This window comes from Erythrolamprus reginae, chromosome 6 (genome assembly GCF_031021105.1).
Source record: "Erythrolamprus reginae isolate rEryReg1 chromosome 6, rEryReg1.hap1, whole genome shotgun sequence".
NCBI lineage: Eukaryota > Metazoa > Chordata > Lepidosauria > Squamata > Dipsadidae > Erythrolamprus > Erythrolamprus reginae.
The window spans coordinates 49,376,854-49,399,428 of NC_091955.1; the positions used below are offsets into that span (position 1 = coordinate 49,376,854).

The 22,575-nt window shown below is 42.4% G+C and overlaps 1 protein-coding gene across 3 annotated transcripts in view; it reads right to left on the reverse strand.

Annotated features, from left to right (window-relative positions):
- The window catches only part of OSBPL8 (oxysterol binding protein like 8), a 135,400-nt gene that overhangs the window by 75,544 nt on the left and 37,281 nt on the right, over window positions 1-22,575 (reverse strand). For all 3 annotated transcript variants that reach the window (XM_070755749.1, XM_070755750.1, XM_070755748.1), the window contains exons 3-4: window positions 18,865-18,901; window positions 12,301-12,432 (exon numbers count right to left, since the gene is read on the reverse strand). In XM_070755749.1, the coding sequence (XP_070611850.1) occupies window positions 12,301-12,432; window positions 18,865-18,901 (169 nt within the window). The remainder of the gene's footprint in view (window positions 1-12,300; window positions 12,433-18,864; window positions 18,902-22,575) is intronic.

Genomic DNA, 22,575 nt, shown 5'->3' on the forward strand with positions numbered 1-22,575 from the left:
CATGTGATCAAAATTCAGATGCTTAGCAATTGATTTATCTCTATGACCGTTGCTATGTCTCAGGGTCAGAAGGTCATACCTTTTGTGACCTTCTGACAAGCAAAGTCAATGGGGAAGTCAGATTCACCTAACAACTAGATTACTGACATATCAACTGTATTGATTCACTTAACTCTGGCCAGAAAGATCATAAAATGGGGCAAAACATACTTAACAAATGTTTCACTTAACAATAGAAATTTTGCTTCCATTATGGTCATAAGTCGAGGACTACCTGTATAACCTCTCAGTGAAAGTTTAAATATCTGTTAATTTAACTGATTTGGATGCTGATCATCTAAATTGCGTATTTAAGTGGCAAGGATGTATACAGTACTGAAGAAAAAAAAGTAAGAATGTGAGCTGACTACAAACAACTAAAGCTTTGCCCTCTTTTAATATGTGGTTGGTAGTCAATTGCTGCTTTTCATGAAAAACATAACATTTTCATTGGGTCAGCTGTATACACATAATCTGTATACTAAAACTCTCCTATTTATGTGCAACCTTTAACTAGCAAAATAGTGTATCATAAAGCAACAATTTTGAATCAAGGTATCTCAAATGTGCTAACTTATAGAATGTGTTCAAAATCTGGGACCCATGACTCCCATGAATTAAAACTTTGCAAATTTTATAAAACATTTTATAATATAAAAAGAATCATAAAACATTTTATGACATAATGCAAAATGTCATAAAACATTTCTTGTTTTTCCTCCTGATGTTATGCTATACAGTTCAACATGGACTATTTTTGATACATCCCTGAATGTCTCCCTAAATTTTTATAAACTTTTGCAATGAAGATAGTAAATTAAAAGCTATGCCATTGTTGATATTGAGGAATCTGGTAAGCAATTGTTTCAAAAAATGACGCAATATATTGTCTAGAATTTTTAAAGCTGTGCCTTCCATAGCCATTGTTTTTTCTGCCAGATATTTTGGATAAAAGGCAAACTCTTAATTTTCTGAGATTAGATGGTTTAAATCATGGGTGTCAAACTGGTGGCCTAATGGCTGGATGAGCCACATGAAAGCCAGGCCCACCCAAACTCTGCAAAGGACAAAACACCATGATATGGCAATGTGACAGTGTGAGTTGGACACCCATGGTTAAAAAGCATACACACATACAGTACACACACCCATTATCTATATGCTCAAAATGAATGTCAGCAAAATTTCTAAAAACTTGTTCAAGATAAAGCTGAGCTAACAGATATTTTTTCTAATCAATTCTTTCATAATTCAATCAAAAATCTAGCTCTTAGTTTTTTAAACTTTATTAATCACCATAATACATACTTCTGTAGTGAAGTTCACAATTAGTATAAAGACTTAGATTTTAATATCACTGTTTTCTTATATGTTGATATATTCCCTATATTAGAATGAATAATTGTTTTAAAACAATAAGGAAAATAATCCACATTTTCTGGCATCATGAGACTGTATCATAATTTCAAATTACAAAGGAAAGCCAACCAAATTCAGCCTCTTCCTTTCCTTCCATAGCTGCAATAAGGATGCAGGACAGTGCTAAGTATTCCCCATCAAAATCTGCTTTTATTCCTGTTTTACACTTTCTTTCTTATATTATTTCTATAAACTAAATTGTGTACAGAGCTTACCGCACCATAAACACTAACTGGAGCTATAGTAAATTTCATTTCTTTTGCATGTAACTTTCATACCATGTTCTCAGGGATGGGCTGTAATGGGAAAATGTACTATCTGAAAAAGTTCACAAATTGCTGCTTTGTCATTAATATGATGGCACACATTCATAACAAAAAGAGAGAATCTGTTGTGTAGAATAGGAATCTAAGGGTTGTGCTAGATGTTACAATGGAAACAATGGTTTCCCTAGTAACACTGAAGCAGATGGGTGAATAACTTCAGAAAAGAATCTGAGTAGCATTGGGGTAATATACTCTTTATTCATGTAAACTAAAATTTTGCTTATTCTAGTAATTTTCATTAGTATTTCCCCAGGCAATTTGAGAAACTGAAAATTCATCTAAAAGAAAATGGAATCTACCAGAAAGTATGTAATGAATATAAGGAGTAACAGTGGTAATGCTGGTTAAATGTCTTGATTTCTTCTCAGCTGAATATGTCAATCCAATGCCTTCCCCTCCATTTCATTCTGGTTCTTCTGGCAAACATACTTAAACACGTGTGTTCAACAAATAACACAATCAGCTATCTACAAAAGTGTGATAGTGTGTTCAACAAATAACAAAATCAGCTATCTACAAAAGGCATTGGTTAAGGCACAGCACTAGAATAAATTACATATTGTCAACCAACAATGTAGTATTATTATTTTTGTAAGCAATACTAATATTTTCTATAATCATCAAAACAAATATTTACTACGGTCAGAGACTACCATATATGCATTATAGATTATATATCTATAAAGAGTATAAATATCCATTACAGTGGTACCTCGAGATACGAGTTTAATTCGTTCCGGACCTGGGCTCTTAAGTCGAGCAGCTCTTATCTCGAACGACTTTTCCCCATAGGAATTAATGTAAATAATTTTAATTGGTTCCAGCCCTCAAAAAACTCACAAAGTTAGTCTAAATTATGCAGAAAGACATGTTTTTAATGAAGAAATGTACATGTACATATAAATGAATAATGAAGTTTCTTTCACTTAACTTGTAAACTTTCTTAAACTTTTAAATTTACATATGTTCAACTTCTCTGCCACCCAATCCTGTAGGACAGAGGTCCCCAACCCTTTTTGCACCAGGGACCGGCTTTAAGCGATCAAGAGAGGAATGGGTGAATGAATGGACGGAGGGTGGGAAGGAAGGAAGGAAAGAGGGAAGGGACAGGAACAGAGGAAGGAAGCAAGGAAACTTATGAAAGGGGAGAGTAAGAGAGGAATGAGTGAAGGGAGGGAGGGAGGGAAGAAGGTGGGAAGGAGAAAGAAAAGAAGAAATAGAGGAAGGGAAGGTAAAAGAGAGAAAGAAAAAGAGCAAGAAAGAAAGAAAGAAAGAAAGAAAGAAAGAAAGAAAGAAAGAAAGGGGGAAGGGACAGGAACAGAGGAAGGAAGCAAGGAAACATGAAAGGGGAGAGTAAGAGAGGAATGAGTGAAGGGAGGGAGGGAGGGAAGAAGGTGGGAAGGAGAAAGAAAAGAAGAAATAGAGGAAGGGAAGGTAAAAGAGAGAAAGAAAAAGAGCAAGAAAGAAAGCTGCAAGCACCCCCCCGAGCCCCCCAGGCCGGCTGCAACCTTTTAAAACACGCGCGCCGCTTCGCAACTGTCTCCTGAAGCCGAACGCGGAAGTTAGCGTTTGGCTTCAGGAGACAGCTCCTTGGCGCTTGTATCTCGAATTTGGGCTTGTAAGTAGAACAAAAATATCTCTCCCCTCCCAGCTCTTATCTCGAGTTGCTCTTAAGTAGAGCAGCTCTTATGTCGGGGTTCCACTGTACTGTAATATTTCTTTAGCATGTTATGTAATAAGACTCCATTGTATAATCCTTCTCACTTTACAGAGTTGCTGTGATTTGAGGAGAGGTAATTTTTTTTGCAGGGGCTTTATGAAGTTACCTGAATTGAGCAGTTATTCCTTTGGAATATTTAATAGTGTAATGGATTTTTGATATGTAAATAAGAAACAACTATTTCTGGTAATGTTTAATATTTTTTAATGTTCTTTTTGCAATGTTTAACTGTTGAGATAGGGACAAATGGAATTTAGACTAAATAGAAAGGGGGATTGTATTCTTATAAAGTATTCTTTTTAATTTGTATTGGAGCTTTTTCGATTAATGAGAACTGAAGATTTAGAGATGAGCTTATAGAAAATAGAGTTAATTTCATAGTATGGGTATACTGTGTATATATGTACAATGACAATAATAAAGTAATAAAGTAATTAAAATTAAGAAGTATGGAATGAAGACGTATTTGGATGTATTTTAAAAGACAGTGATGAACTGTTAGGGAAATGCTATACCATACTTCTTAGGCAGCTTAGACAGACAACTATTTATTTCTGTCCTACACTTTGAAAGAATGTAAAAATTAAGATAAAATATTTACATTTGAGAATGTTAAAAATACAAGAATAAAGGTTTTGGAAGTATGATAGCAATAAGCCACAAGTTAAGCAGGCAGACAGATTCATCTGAAGAAATATTCACTGAAGGGCATGGGGTAAAACTTCTTCACTACAAAATCTCATTGTAATTTGAAGAAAATGCTATTGTAAAGTTATTTTTTCTATCTATTCTTGGTAGGTTTTTTTAACCAGCAACCATGACAACTTAGAAAATCTATACATAAACTTAAGAGCACTCCTCTCCAATGAAATCTAGTGTTTTTCTTTTTATAAATACTGTCATTGGAAAAGCGTAGCAAATGCTTTTCCAAACTACATTATATATTTTTTCAGTTATGCAAACATCCCTGAGGAAAATTCTACCTCTGGAGATTAGAACTGCCTCTGCCCTTTTGGCTATTGGCTTGATACCTGGAGGGAGGGAGCTCATGGAGTAAGACGAGGTAGATGGAGGCAGCTGATGGAGTAAGACGACCTCACTGCTTTCTGTCCATCTCAAATTTAGGTTTTAATACAGTTTTAATAGTATTTTAATCTAGTTTTCATATTTTAATTACTTTTTAATTGTATTGTAACTTAAAATCTTCCCAGAGTCACTTGGTAAGGGAGATGGAGAGCATAGCATAGCATAAAATATTAATAAATAAAATAAATAAACAACATAAATTTGCAGAAGTCTTCCTTAGAGGATATGTACACACATTCAGTATTTTTCATATACTGAAAGCAAGTGTATGACTTAATAACTTCCTTCAGTGTTAACAGACTAATTTGCCCTACAGGAAGCTGTGAGATTTAATACATTTATATTTTTAAATCAGTCAGTTTTATATAATAAAACTTTATATTGCGATGTGTTGAAATAAAGTTTATAATTGATTATCAATGTGGATTCAGACAACGCGACAAGTCATACTTAATCACAGATAAAAGCGAATGCTTCTGAAGTCTTTCTTGTGTGCATGCTGGAGCAGATGAGACAAGGCTGAGTTCAGTAATGTATGATTTAATTGACATCTAAATTCAACTCTTACAAGTAATACTTTCCTACTTTTTGCTCATTTATTGAATATCCTACTAGCTCAGGAACTCTGTATCTTGTGTTATCTCTTCAGAGGTACAACATATCTACTTCCTTGTTCAACCACTACATTTCCACCTCCCAATGAAATACACATATGAAGTACGTGGAAGCCTGCTATCAAAGGCAGCTTAATGAACTGATATAGTGCATGAAAATGGCGGCGCCGGACTTACCCGGCAGCAGGCTTTGCTGGAGGGACCGGGAGACACCGGACCCTCATGGCGGCCGCCATCTTGGATCCCGAGCGAAGTCTCGCGAGGCGAGACTTCGCTCAGGAGTTCGGGCCTGACTGGCCCGGCTGCTGATTGGTCCGGGCGGGGCCTGCTTGCCCTATATAAGGGCGGGCAGGCCCGAGGCTCAGTCTTTTCGCCCGGACAGCAGCCATGAGCAGACACTTGTCAGTCTGCTCGCGGCTGCCATTTTGTGTCGGCCTCGTGCGGGCCGCCATTTTGTGGCCTCGACTGTCGGTGGAAAGGCCTCCCGAGCTAGTGGAAGCAGCGGACCCAGCATCGGCTGGGCTCCGCTCTGGTTTGGAGCTCCGTTGCCCCAGGGGTGTGGGTGTGGGGTGTTTCCCTTCGTTGGCCTCGGGGGCATACAGGAGTCCTTGGGGGAGGGCGGCCTTGGGTATAAAAGGTCTGGGGTTGCAGTGGTGGGCGGTGAGGCCTTGCTGCCACCGCTTTGGAGGGGGGAGAATTGGGCCTCCTAGGGCTGCATTGTGAGGCCTACTGCGTAGGGTAGGCCTTGCTTGGTGGGTACAGGCTCCTTGGGGGTTAGTTCCCCCCCACACTTTTTATATTGTTAATAACAGACCTATTAACAACGGGTCCCATGGCCCCTAAAAAGAGGCAAGCCCCGGCCCTTCCGGCCCAACCTGTGGTGCGGCCTAGGAGGGCGGCGAGGCCTTCTGCTCGGGCTCGGGCCAGTGCGGAGAGGCCCCCGGGGGTGGTCCCGGCGGCAGGGGGGTGGGATTCATGCCCACAGTCCCTCAAACCGAGGTTTCTCCTTCTCTCTCTTGGGCCAGGGTCCTGGAGAGGCTCGATGAGCTGGAGCGGTGGCGGTCAGGAGCAGGCCCGGAGGGGCTTCCCATGACTGCCTCCGCAGCATGGGGTAACGACCCTGAAGAGGAACCAGCCCAGGATGGGCCGATGGCCCACACCGCGCAGCTGGCCCATACCGGGCAGAGGGCCCATACCGGGCAGACGGCCCAGTCGGGGCAGTGGTCATCATTCCAGGGCCCAACTAGGATGGGCCCCCCGTGGATGGCTTCCACCCCTTATGGGGCAGGTGAGGTTGCACCACACTCTGGCACTACACCGCTCCTCCCCGTGCAGGGTCCAGGGTTTATCCCGCCCGCATTGGGGAGTGGCACTAGCTTTCTGGGGGCCACTGCGGGCACATGTGGGCAGGTTTGGTCCCTGCCGGCCCCGCCGGTAGTGGCGCCAGTGGTATCTTTCCCACCTGGGGCAGGGGTGGGGGGTTGGATCCCTCCTCCGCCGGCCATTATGCCACCGCCCCCTTTGGTGTACCCACCGGGGCTTGGAGTGCTGGGGACGGGGGCCACCACGGTGTGGGACCCGTTCGCCAGCATCAAGCCTGGGGCCATCCCTTGTGGGTTGCCCGCGACACCATTGGGCTATCATCTCCATCCATCGGTGAAGGAAGCGATCTGGCGGGGGGAATATGTCGACCTTTTCTCCCTTTTAAATAGGGAGGTCCCCAAGCAGGACAAGGAGGTGGTGCCTGGGGAGAAGGTTAAAAAAACGAAGGTCACAAAGTGTTTCAGCTCTTGGCTGTACGCTTTTTTGACCTTCGCTTCGGTACTGATTCAGAGGCAGCCGGGTAGGGCCGCTGCCTTGCTGAAATACATAGATCTAATAGCGAGAGCCCACTTTGAGTACGCAGGTACGATCTGGAGGCACTACGATAAGGGGTTTAGGATGCGTATCGACCATGACTCCTACTTGCCCTGGTATATGGTGGTCCCGGACCTTTGGTTCCAGGCCACTCATATGTCCGGTAAGGAAGGATGTGATAGGACCGACAGCGGTCATTTTATGGAAGAGGAGCCCATGATGCCCGCGCCGGCCAAGGCCGCGGCGGGTGGAGCAGGAAAGGGGGCCTCCCCGGTGTGCCACGAGTTTGCCGCAAAAGGGGCGTGTTTTCGTCCCTTTTGCAGGTTTCGTCACGCATGCGGGAATTGTGGGGGGAACCATTCCTCAGCCGTGTGTCCCCGCCCCAAGAAGGGGGCGGAAAAGAAGGGCGGGGGTCCCCCAAAGCCTCCCCCACCTGTTGGGGGTAAAGGGGCCCAGTCCAATCAATTTACAAGTGCTTGAGGGTTGGTTGGGTGACTACCACCCTCGCTCGAGAGCGGCCGCTCTCTTGCTAGGATTCTTGAAGGGATTTAGGATCCCTTATATGGGTGTTAGGAGGGCCTTCATGTCTGACAACCTTAGGTCGGTTGTTGGTCATGAAGACATTGTTAGGGAGAAGATTCGGGCCCTTCCCGGAGCCGCCCTTCCCGAATCTTCGTGTGTCTCCCTTAGGTGTGGTCCCCAAAAAGGTGAGTGGTGAATTTAGGTTGATTCACCATTTGTCTTTTCCAAAAGGGGAGCCAGTGAATGACTTCATTCCTGACGAGCTTTGTTCAGTCCGGTATGCATCCTTTGATGCAGCCGTGACTATGGTTAGGAGGTGTGGGGTGGGAGCCCTTATGGGTAAATGCGACATTAAGTCGGCATTCCGGCTCCTCCCCATACACCCAGATGACTTTGAGCTGTTGGGCTTCCATTTCAAGGGTGGTTATTACGTGGACAGAGCTTTGCCTATGGGTTGCTCTGTCTCGTGCTCTCTTTTTGAGAGTTTTAGCACCTTTTTGGAATGGGCGCTCAGGAGGCACAGTGGTCTGGGTACGGTCGTTCACTACCTTGATGATTTCTTGTTGGCGGGGCCTGCGCATTAGGAGCAATGTTTCGCTCTAATGTGGGACTTCGAAGCCCTTTGTGCTCAGTTAGGGGTGCCTTTAGCCTCGGAGAAGACCGAAGGCCCCGCCACCAGGATTACCTTTCTGGGTATTGAATTGGACTCGGAGGAGCAATCTTCCAGATTGCCCCTAGAGAAGTTGCTCAAGATCAGAAGAAAGCTCGATGAGGTGCTGGGCTGCCGGAAGGTTACCCTACGGCAGCTTCAGGAATTGGCAGGCATTCTTAATTTTGCCTGTCGGGTGGTTGTTCCTGGTAGGGCTTTTTCCAGAAGGTTATACGACGCGATGAAGGGGCTCCGTTTGCCCCATCATCGTACCCGCCTCTGCGCTGGGGTCAGGGCTGACCTCGGCGTGTGGCGGGATTTCTTGGTCAGGTTTAATGGTTTGTCTTTCTGGAAGCACGAGCTTCTTTTGGAAGCTGAGTTGCAGCTCTGCTCTGATGCCGCGGGGACTTGTGGTTTCGGGGTAGTGTTAGGTGACCAGTGGTGCTGGTCGGCATGGCCTCCGGAATGGAGTGCCTCTTCGTTGGTTAAGGACCTTACGTTCTTAGAGCTCTTCCCCTTAATAGTGGCCTTAGAGCTTTGTGGGGAGCAGTTTAGGGACAAGACCGTGCACTTTTGGTGTGACAACCTAGCGGTTGTCCATGTGGTGAATGCCCTGTCCTCTAAGAGCGACAGGGTCATGCGGCTTGTCCGCCATTCTGTGCACAAGTCCTTGTCCCTAAACGCATTGTTTTTGGCTAGGCATGTCCCCGGGTTGGATAACGGGGTCGCTGATGCCTTGTCCCGTGGTCAGTTGTCCAGGTTTCGGACCCTGGCCCCGTGGGCCCGAGAGTTGCCAGAGGCGTTCCCCGGCCACCTCTGGAGTCTGGGGGGGATCCAGAGTGGTGGAGAGACGAGGCATCCAGGGCAATCTCCTTGTCTGTAGCGCCCGGCACCCTCAGGGCATACCAGCGTGCAGGTAAGGAGTTTGGGGATTTCAGGCAGGGCAGGGGTTACCAACTTAGTTGGCCTGTCCCGGTAGAGCACCTGGCCGAGTTTTGCGTCCAGCTTAGGCAGCGTGGCCTGTCAGTTAGGACGATCCGTTCCAGGTTAGCCGGCCTCGCCTTTCTGTCCAAGGCAGGAGGGTTTGCGGATTTTTCGGGTGACTTCCGCATCCGGAAGATGCTGGAAGGCTGGCTGAGGGAGCAAGCGGGGGCCCCTGGTGACACTCGTCGGGCTCTGACGGTGGAGCAGCTGTCTTTAATTAACGGGGTTTTTGACAGTCTGTGTGCCTCATTGTACGAGGCCCGTCTTTTTAGGGCAGCGACTTGTGTCATGTTTTTTGGGGCCCTCAGGGTCAGCGAGGCCATGGCTTCGTCTCAGGCTGACACTTCGCTCCGAGCCTTCCAGTATGCTGATCTGGCCTTTAGACAAGGGTGGGTGTCCCTTGTAGTAAGGCAGTCTAAGACAGATCAGCTACACAGAGGGGTTAGCATCCAGCTTAGTGCGGCCGCCGACCAGTCGATGTGTCCGGTGGCCGCCCTACAGCTTTATTGTAGCTTGCGGGGGTCGGGGCAAGGGTACCTGTTTAGGCATTGGGACGGTACCCTTCTGACCCGTTACCAATTTTGGGTGTTAGTGTCCAGGGCAATGGCCCGGGTAGGCATGGATCCCGCCGGTTATGGAACGCATTCGTTCCGCATCGGCGCCGCCACTAGCGCGGCACTTTCTGGTTTCCCGGCCCATCGGATTTGGGAGATCGGCCGCTGGCGGTCAGCGGCATATTTGGGTTATGTTAGGCCCGCTGAGGATCCTAGGCAGGGCTTAGGCTAGGTAACCTCTCTGTGTGTGTCCTCTTGCAGGTCCCCAGGCTAACGCGAAACCACAGCATGATATTTTGGGCCGGCCGCTCAGCAGCCAGGAGCGCCATCGGGACCCAGCTGTCCTTAGGGCGGTGGGTCAAGGTTGCCTGGATGGGCCGGAGAGGTATGCGGTGGGAGGGTCTCCTACCGGCGTTGCTGGGTGGTCAGCATTCTGGGGCTGCGCCCGGCAGTATGGTGGGGGCGGCTCCTCGGGGTTGTGCCCAGGTGGGTTTGGGTGGGCAGCGTCCCGTGGCCGCACCCAGGTGGCTGGTATTGCACTTAGGAGGCAATGACCTGTGCATGCTGGGAGGCCTGGCGCTGATCATCCAGGCACGCGAAGACCTGCGAAGGCTTCGTGAGGTGTGGCCCACCACGCAAGTGGTGTGGTCGGAGATCCTACCTAGGATCGTGTGGAGGGACGCCACTTCCCTTAGGGCCATTCACCGGGCGAGACGTAGAGTGAATAGGGCCCTGGGCAAAACAGTTAGGGAACTAGGTGGGGTTGTAGTGGCCCATCCCCTCATCACAATAGACCGGCCATGGCTTTACCGGGCCGACGGCATTCACCTGTCAGAACAGGAGAACGCCATTTTCTTACAGGACCTGCAGCAGTCTCTGCGTGAGCTGGCACAGCTAGAGGGGGGAGTCGGGGGCCCAAGATAGAGATCTGACCCCCGCTCCGTGGCAGGTTAGGGGCGGAAAACTGGGGGGTGGTTTAGCAACCGCGCGTTCTCCCTTGGGCATCTTTGGGGATGATTGACAGGTTCTCCGCAAGCTCATGGAGGGAGCGACTGCCTGAGCAGCTGGGGGGAACCTGTCTTTGGGTCCTGCACCTTTAATTCCCGGATTCGGGTTAGCCGGTGGGACCCCCCTCATGCAAAGCATGGCAGGGTCGCAGGTGATGGAGTGGTCCCTCACCTGGACTTGCATCGAGATACGCCCATGAGTTGCCCAGGAAGTTTTTTGTCTTAACGTCATTTCCGCCCCGGAAGTATTTGTTTGACCCTGCAGGTCCATTTCCGGGCCATAGTTGATTATGCTAATATATGCAAATTTAATGAATAAATTATGCAAATTTATGTTAATAAAAATGACCCAGTTTAAATCCAGCTCTTGTGTCCGTGTTGTTACTCCGTCTCTCCAGCAATGGCGGCGCCGGACTTACCCGGCAGCAGGCTTTGCTGGAGGGACCGGGAGACACCGGACCCTCATGGCGGCTGCCATCTTGGATCCCGAGCGAAGTCTCGCGAGGCGAGACTTCGCTCGGGAGTTCGGGCCTGACTGGCCCGGCTGCTGATTGGTCCGGGCGGGGCCTGCTTGCCCTATATAAGGGCGGGCAGGCCCGAGGCTCAGCCTTTTCGCCCGGACAGCAGCCACGAGCAGACACCCGCCCGCCCTCCCTATTTTGCAGTGTGCTTAGGGGTCGCCCTTAGGGGGCCGAATGGGAATTTTTTGCAGTTCTGCCTCTTAGCCGGGCTGTTTTTTCGCCCATTCCACACTGAGGAGATGGATGTACGGTTAGGGGGTGCTTGCATTTATTAGGTTAATTGGCTTACCTTTGGTCATTTGGGTAGGCAGGTTAGGGGCGGAAAACTGGGGGGTGGTTTAGCAACCGCGCATTCTCCCTTGGGCATCTTTGGGGATGATTGACAGGTTCTCCGCAAGCTCATGGAGGGAGCGACTGCCTGAGCAGCTGGGGGGAACCTGTCTTTGGGTCCTGCACCTTTAATTCCCGGATTCGGGGTAGCCGGTGGGACCCCCCTCATGCAAAGCATGGCAGGGTCGCAGGTGATGGAGTGGTCCCTCACCTGGACTTGCATCGAGATACGCCCATGAGTTGCCCAGGAAGTTTTTTGTCTTAACGTCATTTCCGCCCCGGAAGTATTTGTTTGACCCTGCAGGTCCATTTCCGGGCCATAGTTGATTATGCTAATATATGCAAATTTAATGAATAAATTATGCAAATTTATGTTAATAAAAATGACCCAGTTTAAATCCAGCTCTTGTGTCCGTGTCGTTACTCCGTCTCTCCAGCAAAAGACTTACCCATACATTCAGCATTTTCCCAACTCCTTTATTACACAATGAAACCCAGATACCTTTAACCACTTTTCTTTTCCAAATTAGAGAAATATCTCTGCTGATTTTGGGGCAAGATACAAAACTAAGTTATGGTTTCTATAAAACCAATTCTCTTGAAATTGTCACCTGTACAGGAAGTGTTCTAGGGTACTTTATTTGATACTTTATTCAACAAAATGGCACTTACCATGGACTTGCCCTGGACTGAAAGAAAGTTGGTGTAATTCTTTGGTTGGAGTAAGATACCCTTCTTTCCCATGATGCTGACTCATCTTTCCTGGAGTAGAAGTATGAGATTCATCACTGCTTGCTACTGTAGCTGTAAAATAAACATTAAAAATGATGAGTTACGACTTTACACTGAATATAGTAGAAATTGTCTCCACCCTAAGGAATTTACATAGTAAAATGCAACACAGAAAAAGGAAGGAAATGAAGGCTAAAGTAAAATGGCAAATATATGATTCCCTCAGCTACCTACTGTAAAACTAATTTGTAATAAGGCATCTATTGGGGAAAAGGTTTCACTGTAAAATATCAGGTTTAAAGATTTGAGAATGTATAATTTACTTAGAAAGGGTGAATAAAGAAGTAGACTGTTAAAATGGTGCCGAGGCTCCATCAGGAAATATATAAATAGAAAGAAGGGAGAACATAGTTTTAAAAGTGTTTTGAAAATAAGACATTGCTTTATTTGTTTATTTTGTCTTTTATGTCACCCAATCCCACAGGATTCAGGACAGCTTACAACAATATAAAATTACCATATAAAATTACTTTATGTTTGACAATGGTAAAAATGTTATGTAGAAATAATATTCATTAATATCCATTCAAAAAGTTTAGAAGGTTGAATGGTTTTGAATATTTAAAGTAGAAAATTGAGATCATTTTAAATTATTTGATTGAAAAAATTTCAACATAAGAGCTACATGCTGTGCTTCCACATTCAAGCTCCTCTCCCTTTCGTTTAAATCATTGTACAAAGGTCTGATTAACTGGACATGCTAGCTTTGATCTAATACATCTGGAGAGCATGAAAGAAGATTAACATGGGATAACATGAAGCAATTGCAACATGACTTCTTTTCATATTATAGTGGCAACTTTTCCATGATCTGCAGGTCCACTTTAAATCATTATAAAAACAGCATTTTAATCTTGCTTCATGTCATTATTTTATGGTATCTTTAAAACAGAAATTTCCTAAATTTCTGAAAATTATCAAGCTGTATATACAGTATAGCCATCATGCATACTCATCTTTCTGACTACCAATTCCAAACATAAATTTCCTTAAGCAATGTATTTGAGATTCTAAACTAAAAAGCTATATGTTCTATAGATTCACCAATCCAAAATCAAATTCCTAAACATATTTATTTCTGATTTTTTTTGAGATGTTAATCCTCTTTTTCTCTCAATGATATTTTACAATCACAGAGCCCTCTAAAAATATTGTTTAAAATGTAAGCTTTCTAAATTCTCAATTACTAGATTGGGCTCCACAGATGGAAAATCTCACAACTCTTGAAGCTGTCATGCCTAATATAATCCAGGAGCCCTATTTATAACAACAACTAGCAAATTAAATAGTAGAGGGAGTATTAGCAGACAAAGCAACACACTATCAGTCTACTCTGCATAACCTCTCCTCTTTCTTTTCAGTCTCATCGCTATACTGCAATGTCACTGCAAAGTAGTCAAAGAAGATTATGTATACGACTTTTGGGAATCTATGAAACAAATTATTCCAGGGAAATAATGATTTAAGAAAAGGACTAACCAGACCACTTTATTCTTCATTCTTACATTCCCCTAAAATTATCTTGACAAGTTGCAGTAATGCAGAAGAAAGCTAAGACATGCTGGGGGAGAAATGCATTTCACATTACCAGAAAAATTATGTTTTGAAATGTACACAAACCTAAAGTATGTATGATTTATAATATTTATTTTTACAAAAGGACAAAATGATAGATAAAGCTAAGAGTAATGCAAAATGTGATGGTAGGTGATGATGGCAAGTGAGTCAATCAGGGAAGTCATCTCTTTTACAAACAGAAATTCAAAGTTCAAAAACTCAAAAGAAGGCAATAGCAAATCTGTAGTCCTGTGAGGAAAATATATGGGCAAGGCTAAATAATGTAATCAAATTTGGGTACCAGATGCCTTTCCAGAAGGAATACTTTCTACCGAGAAAGCACTTCAATGAATATACTTGTAGATGATGCCATGATCAGACCAAAGCATAAGAGAGTACAGGTAGTATTCGACTTAAATACAGTTCATTTAGTGACCATTCAAATTTACAATAGCACCAGACAAAGGGACTTATGACCATTTTTTACATTTACAACTGTTGCAGTATCTTCATGATCATGTGATCAAAATTCAGACACTTGATGATATATGATGGTCACAGCATCCTGTGATCATGCGATCACCTTTTGTGACCTTCTGACAAGCAAGCCAATGGGGAAGCCAGATTCATTTAAGAACCACGTTCCTAACTTAACTCCTGCAGTCATTCACTTAACAACAATGGAAAGTAAGGTCATAAAATGGGGTAAAACTCACTTAACAGATGTCTCACTAAACAACAGAAATCATGGGCTCAATTGTGGACATAAGTTGAGTACTACCTGCACTATCAATGACGATGCCAGGATTAAATGAACTTTACACTTCATTTCATGTATGTATAGGTATGTATTTATATAGTATGCATTTGTTTGTTGTATTTCATTTCAGAAAGGTCAATATAATTGGAACCTTAAACTTAAATATGAACCTAGGAAAACTTGAAACCGTCAAGTGGAAATGAAGAACATTAATTGAAAACAGATGACTAGATGATATACTATTAAGGACATGAGAACATACAAAGAAACAAAGAGGCACTGATACTGTAGATCTGTGATAGTGAACCTATGGCACGTGGGCATGCCAGCTGTTACCCCAGCTCAGCTCCACCATGTATATGCACAGCTCCCACCAGCCAGCTGGTCTTCGGGTCTCTGCCATGCATGCATGGGGGTGGGCCTTTCCCAATCCCTGCAATTCCACCCTCCCAAAGTGCCTCTCCATGGCAGGAATGCAGGAGAAAGCTGCGGGGAGACATGCAAAAATCTGGGAAAGCACAGAAGGCAGGAATGCAGGAGAAAGCTAGGAGCGTTGGGAGGAGAAATCAAAGATCTGGAAGGTACACAAGGCAGGAATGCAGGAGAAAGTCATGATGCCCTGGAGGGAAAAATGCAAAGATTGGGGAAGGCACGCATGCAGAAAAAATTGTGCTTCACTTTCTGCACACAGTGCTCTCCAAGCACAGCTGTGCTTTAGGGGCGTAGCAGGCAGCACTTCCACCAGGCAGGCTTATGCAACAAGGCAAGCTAACCGTCCAACTCACAGAGTCGGCAGAAGCCGCACATTTCAGTTCCTCAGAAGTGGCAATTTTGGCATATGGCAGGGTTCTGAGGAGTTTAATCCAGTTCTGCACAGAGAGCTTATTACTGTGGTGAGGGCTTATGAAGGGCAGAAGAACGTACATCAGTTTCCTTTTCATGGCAACTATCTTAAGAGCTGGGTGCGAGAGAACAGAGAAAAAAGCCTCTTGATTCCTGTGCATGTCTTTTCACTTTTCATGCCTGGGGGTGAAGGGGGCATCACATGGGTGTGGGCACGTGGATGTGCAACCCCACCCCTCACGCTCTCCCTGCTTTTGTCACACGATGACAAAAAGATTAGCATCACTGCTGTAGATGGTCCTTGTTAAGTATATGCTGGGTTACAGAATCTTACCTGTTAGAATTACTTAGCACTCAGAAAAAAACTATATTAAGCAAGTTTATGTCATTGCTAAAGAGACAATAATATAAGGCACTGAGAAAACTGTAGGACAAGCAAACAAAATGGGAATATAATGACTAACAAGTAACTGGAATGTTAAAGCTGAGAATTGGAAGAACCCAAAATTACAGGAAGTGAATAAAGTAACTGCAACAATTTGGAGATATATATAAAAGAGCATTCTTTATGTACTATCTATTCATTTTCAAGCAATTTAAATGCAATCTCCACATCACTAGAGGAGCAATATGTGTGAACCAAATAAACTACAGAAAATAGTCTAATTCAGTCCAATAGGATTTTCCTTTTTAAAAATATTTCTGTAGTGTTTTAACAATAACTAGACAATCCATTTCTTGTTGGGTCCTTGTTCTGGAAATATTTCCTTATCTAAAAAAGTAGTTGGGACAGGAGCCAGTTCCTTTTCTTGTGGGAATCTGGTGATGGAATTTCCTTTCCCTTTCCCTTCTCTTCCCTTCCAGCAGAGTATTTTATTTAATTTATTTAGTGTACAGCATTTATAGAGGTCATGCAAAAATTGATATACAACACTAATAAAACACATTATATGTAAACATTATACATACAGACAAAAATAAGTTGAAATAAAGTACTGTACTATCAAATAAACAAACAAGTGAAACTCGAAAAATTAGAATATTGTGCAAAAGTTCATTTATTTCAATAATGCAGCTTTAAAAGGTGAAACTAATATATGAGAGAGACTTATTACGTGCAAAGCAAGATAGTTCAAGTCATGATTTGTCATAATTGTGATGATTATGAGGTACAGCTCATAAAAATCCCAAATCAACCTCAGAAAATTAGATGTAACTAATTACATGTATTAATTACAAGGATTGCACCTAGAAAAATATCGGACCTCTGAAAAGTATAAGCATGCATATGTACTCAGTACTTGGTTTGGACCCCTTTTGCAGCAATTACTGCCTCAATGTGGCATAGCATGGAAACTCTCAGCCTGTGGCACTGCTAAGGTGCTATGGAAGACCAGGATGCTTCAATAGTGGCCATAAGCTCTTCTTCATTGTTTGATCTCATGTCTCTCATCTTTCTCTTGGCAATGCTCCATAGATTCTCTATCGGGTTCAGGTCAGATGAGTTTGCTAGCCAATCAAACATAGTAATCCCATTATCATTGAACCAGTTTTTGGTGCTTTTGGCAGTGTGGGCAGGTGCCAGGTCCTGCTGTAAAATTAAGTCAGCATCCCTATAAAGCTCATATGTGGAAGGAAGCATGAAGTGCCCCAAAATTTGGTAGATGTCTCTGTTGACCCTGGACTTAATGAAACACAGTGGGCCAACACCAGCAGATGACATGGCTTCCCAAATCAACACAGACTTTGGAAACCCCCCATTGGACTTCAAGCATCGTGCAATTTGTGCCTCTCCATTCTTCCTCCGTACTCTGGGTCCTTGGTTTCCAATTGAGATGCAAAAAGTTGCTCTCATCAGAAAAGAGGACTTTGGACCACTGAGCAACAGACCCGGTCTGTTTTTCTTTAGCCCAGGCAAGACACTTCTGATGTTGTTGGTTGTTCAGGAGCGGTTTGACAAGAGAAATATGACATTTGAAGCTCATGTTCAGGATCCATCTTTTTATGGTGGCTCTTGATGCACTGACTCCAGCTTCAGCCCGCTTCTTGTGAAAGTCTCCAACATTTTGAATGGCCTTTTCCTGACAATCCTCTCCAACATATGGCCATCCCTGCTGCTTGTGCACCTTTTCCTTCCACACTTTTCCCTTCCACATAACTTTCCATTAATGTGCTTTGATACAGCACTTTGAGAACATCCAACTTCGTTTGCAATTACCTTTTGAGGCTTTTCCTCCATATGGAGGGTGTCAATGATGGTTTTCTACACAACTGTCAGGTCAGCAGTTTTTCCCATGATTGTGATTCCTACTGAACCAGACTGAAAGACCATTTAAAGGCTCAGGAACCCTTTGCAAGTGTTATGGCTTAATTAGCTGATTAGAGTGGGACTTCTGAGCCTGGAATATTGCACCTTTCCATAATATTCTAATTTTCTGAGATTGTAAATTTGGGGTTTTCATGAGCTGTACTCCGTAATCATCATACTTATGACAAATCACGGCTTGAACTATCTTGCTTTGCATGTAATGAGTCTCTCTGATATATATTAGTTTCATCTTTTAAGTTTTATTACTGAAATAAATGAACTTTTGCACGATATTCTAATTTTTCTCGAGTTTCACCTGTATGTATATATACTATGTACATATATGTATACATATACATACATACATATATAAACACATACACACACACACACACATATATACTGTATATGTATAAAATATGTGGACAATTCATGAGATAAAATATTAAATAAAGGTAAAACTGTAAACATTATAATATGGTGCCTGTGGAGTCATAATAGGATAGATGTCATATTTCAATACCTAAAGATGTTAACCGTCTAACTGCTTCTGGTGTGGCTGCTATTAAGTTTATACTAGATGTGACTTCAGTTCTTTATTAAAAATCTGTTCAGGGTCAAACAGTTACGCTTATAGTTGCATAACAAAGCTGTATCTGCAGGCATGTTTTCTGAAAGTTGATAAAAAATTAGTATTTGCTGTTTCTTTGGACATTCCATGTGTGCTTGAGGAAAGTATATATTTGTCATTGTAAGTTTACAATTATTGTTTATAATTACTATTTTTATTATCGCTATTATTTAATCCTGTCTTTTATACCATTCAAGGCAGCATACTTAATATTCCTGTCTCCCATTTTATATATTTTATTTCTTTCTGAATTTATTAAATATCAGAAATTGCTAATAATATGAAATAAAGATATGGCCCTATGGAGAAAATAGTTCTTTCAATGTTCTTGCAGAAACTACTTACCTGATGTTCCCTGCCATTCTTTGATATCACCATGATGCTGCAATTGAGTACGGAGAATGGCAAACAAAAGTATCCAGGCCAAAAGAAAAAGAGAAGGAGGAACACAGCAGAAAAAGAACAAGGAAAATAGCAGATTAGTTTAAAACTAAAAAGACAACATGCATATCAAATTTGATAGTTATTTTAAAGAAATACTTAAATTAAAATTTTTAAAAAAGAATAGGCAAGTATATTTAGCAAAGCTACAGTAATTATTAGCTTATTATTTTAACGGTAAGGCTAATACTATTTGGAAATTCATATTTTTCCTAAAGTTCTTGTAATTTATTCATCATACAATATTCCTGTTCCAAGTATTACCTCTCACAGGAAATTAGGAATGAAGCATGGCTACACTTGTTTTTAGAAACTTGAAAGAAAATATTTCATCAACGGATGAAGTTAAAACCACATTAAATATATATTAAAGATAATGAATGAATGAATGAATGAATGAATGAATGAATGAATGAATGAATGAATGAATGAATACAAGCACTTTGCCTTCAATTTAACAACAACCAAGTCAGTGTTGCTACTTGTATATATTTTTCGGTTGCCCCAAATTTAGCAAGTAAAGATGGAAATAATATAGATTGAATAATTAAACTGGAAGAAAACAAACATCAATAAATGGAAGCAAAACGCAAACCATTAAACAGAAATCTTCAAAATATGCAAACCCTACAATCCTATGTTTGAAGATTTAGATACTTTTCAGTTAATACCAACCGCAAAATACAAACTCCCAAACCTGAAAAGGAATTTCTTTGTGAATTTCCAATATGTACTAAGGGTAAAGAAAGAGAAACTTAACTGTGGGAAAAGATAATCAACCTTGCTAAATTTCAAATAACTTATTTTAAGCACTCCATAAAGAGGAAATAGGATTTGGTAACATTCTTTATAAATGAAAAGAAAATAATCCTCCTTGCAAAGAGGGCTAGCTGGAGACTGGATAAAATGAGGCGGCTTAATGCTGAGCAGTATGAAGATATAAGAGTCACATGGCTCAATTTCCACTCCAAACTATCCTATGAATGAATTCAGGTGCCTTGGAGAATATTGTCAGTACTGAATTAAGATTTTATTGCCAATATATTCAATTTTAAATTAAATTGAGAGATTGAAATATAATGAGGAGGACACAGAATTTAGAAAAGAGTTGGATAGCTGGATGGATAGATGAAGTAAAGCCAAGATGCAAAAACACAGTTATAGAATACAGTGAACCAATAGGCTAACGTGGTGAACTAATTTAGATTACAGCTAGTCTGTGCTTAATGACCAATCATTTTATGACCGGTAACTTAACAACTGCCATATTCACTTAACAATAAAAAAGATTATTTATTTTACTTTATTTTCTCACATGGGGAAAAATCATCTGGAGAGAAGGCTATATTGAAAATAGAATTGCAAAAAAAAAACCCCAAAACACAAGAAGCTGAGCAGTTGTTTCCTTGATATTCCTCTGCTGAAACTGACAACTTGCACTGACTATTGGGGGTAGGGAGGCAAGAGGGACAAGGAACAGAAATAAGAAGCACAGCTAACTGTACTGAATTAATTTTTCAACAGCTTATGTTTCAATGGATGTTGAAAACATGAATAATGTAGAGTTACTACATAATCTGAACTTTCTAAACATGTTTATGTTTAAGCACTGAATATGTGAGCCTTGTGTTTTTTATTCTGTTCAATTATTTTCATTACTTGCAGATCCTTTGCATTTTCAGCTATTAGAGTATAGCAGTTTGCTGAAGTCCTGTCCTCCAATTTTAAAACAATGTTCACTTTCTTCCAGCTTCCTAAATATACAATCATGTGAAAAATCAAAGAATACCCTCTTTGAATTCTATGGTTTGTTTGTCAGAACACTGCCAGTATATAGGGGTTCAAGAATTAGAATAGACATGATAAAAGGTCAGCCAATGGGGACTGTTTGGTGACAGCTCAGAGCCTGGGCATGGCTTACCATATATATATATACTCTGTGTGTTTTTGTGTTTTTGTGTGTGTGTGTGTGTGTGTGTATGTGTGTGTATCAAGTCACCCTGGTATATGGAAGGAGCATCACAGCTTTTTGCCTTTCAGCCCCACAAGGGGCCATATTCCACGGCAGATAAGCTTTTTTATAGTCAACAATTACAATCTATAAGTGTAACATATTTTTGCTTTTCATTATCATTTCATAACACACACACACACACACACATATATATATCATATATATAACACAGTTAGTCTCTTCAGTCTTTCTTTGTGCTCTGGGCCCATAACCTGTCAGAGTTTGCAGCACATCTGACCATCACACAAGTAAATGAACTTCAGCAAGATTCAATTATATATAAGAATTTTTTTTATATACAATACCATACAAAATCCAGTAGTACAGAATCAATGATCACAGAAGTAATATTCACAGAAGCAAGATATAATACAGAGGCAATATAATAATACAGAGGCACTCATAAAGAAGTTTCTTATATATAATTGAACCTTGCTGAAGTTCATTTGCCAAGAGCCAAGAGACTAACTGTGTTAAAAAAGAAACCAGGCAGAGAAGGCATGCAGGATGGCTGTTGGTTTTGAGAACTTTCTACATCGATTGGGACAGAACAACTATATAATTTGGGCTGCAAAGATGGAATGTTTCTTGAGGGCTAAGAAGATCTGGGATATTGTTGTTAATTCACCCCAGAGGACATTGGCAGCTGCAGAGCAAAGGCAACATGATAAAGCAATGGCCTACATCATCTTCAGTTTAGAAAATGAACAATTTATCTATGTGGCTAATCTAAAGACTGCAAATAAAGTTTGGCTGCACTTGAGAAGTGTGTGTGAGTGTGTCAGCATGCAGTATTGTGCAATTATCAAGAAAGTTATACAGAACAGCTTGAACCACATGATTCTGAGGTGCAGCATCTTGTAAAATGGACCATTGAAGTCAGCTTCTCCATAAAGCTCATCTGCGAAGGAAGCATGAAGTGCTCCAAAATCTCCTGCCAGACAACTGCATTGATCCTGGACTTAGTAAAGCACAGTGGACCAACAGCAGCAGATGAAATGGCTCCCAAAATCAATACAGACTGTGGACACTTTTGCATCTCATTTGGAAACCAAAAACCCAGACTATGGAGGAAGAATGGAGAGGCACACAGTGCAAGATGCTTGATGTCCAGTGGGAGGTTTCCACAATCTGTGTTGATTTAGGGAGCCATGTCATCTGCTGGTATTGGTCCACTGTGGTTCATTAAGTCCAGGGTCAACACAGTCGTGTACCAGGAGATTTTGCAGCACTTCATGCTTCCTTCCGCAGACAAGCTTTATGGGGATGCTGACTTAATTTTCCAGCAGGACCTGGCACCTGCCCACACTGCCAAAAGCACCAAAACCTGGTTCAATGATAATGGGATTACTATGTTTGATTGGCTAGCAAACCCATCTGACCTGAACCCCATAGAGAATCTATGGAGCATTGCCAAGAGAAAGATGAGAGACATGAGATGAAACAATGAAGAAGAGCTTATGGCCACTATTGAAGCATCCTGGTCTTCCATAACACCTCAGCAATGTTAAAGATTGAGAGCTTTCATGCCATGCCACATTGAGGCAGCAATTGCTGCAAAAGGGGTTCAAACCAAGTACAGTGGTACCTCTACTTACAAA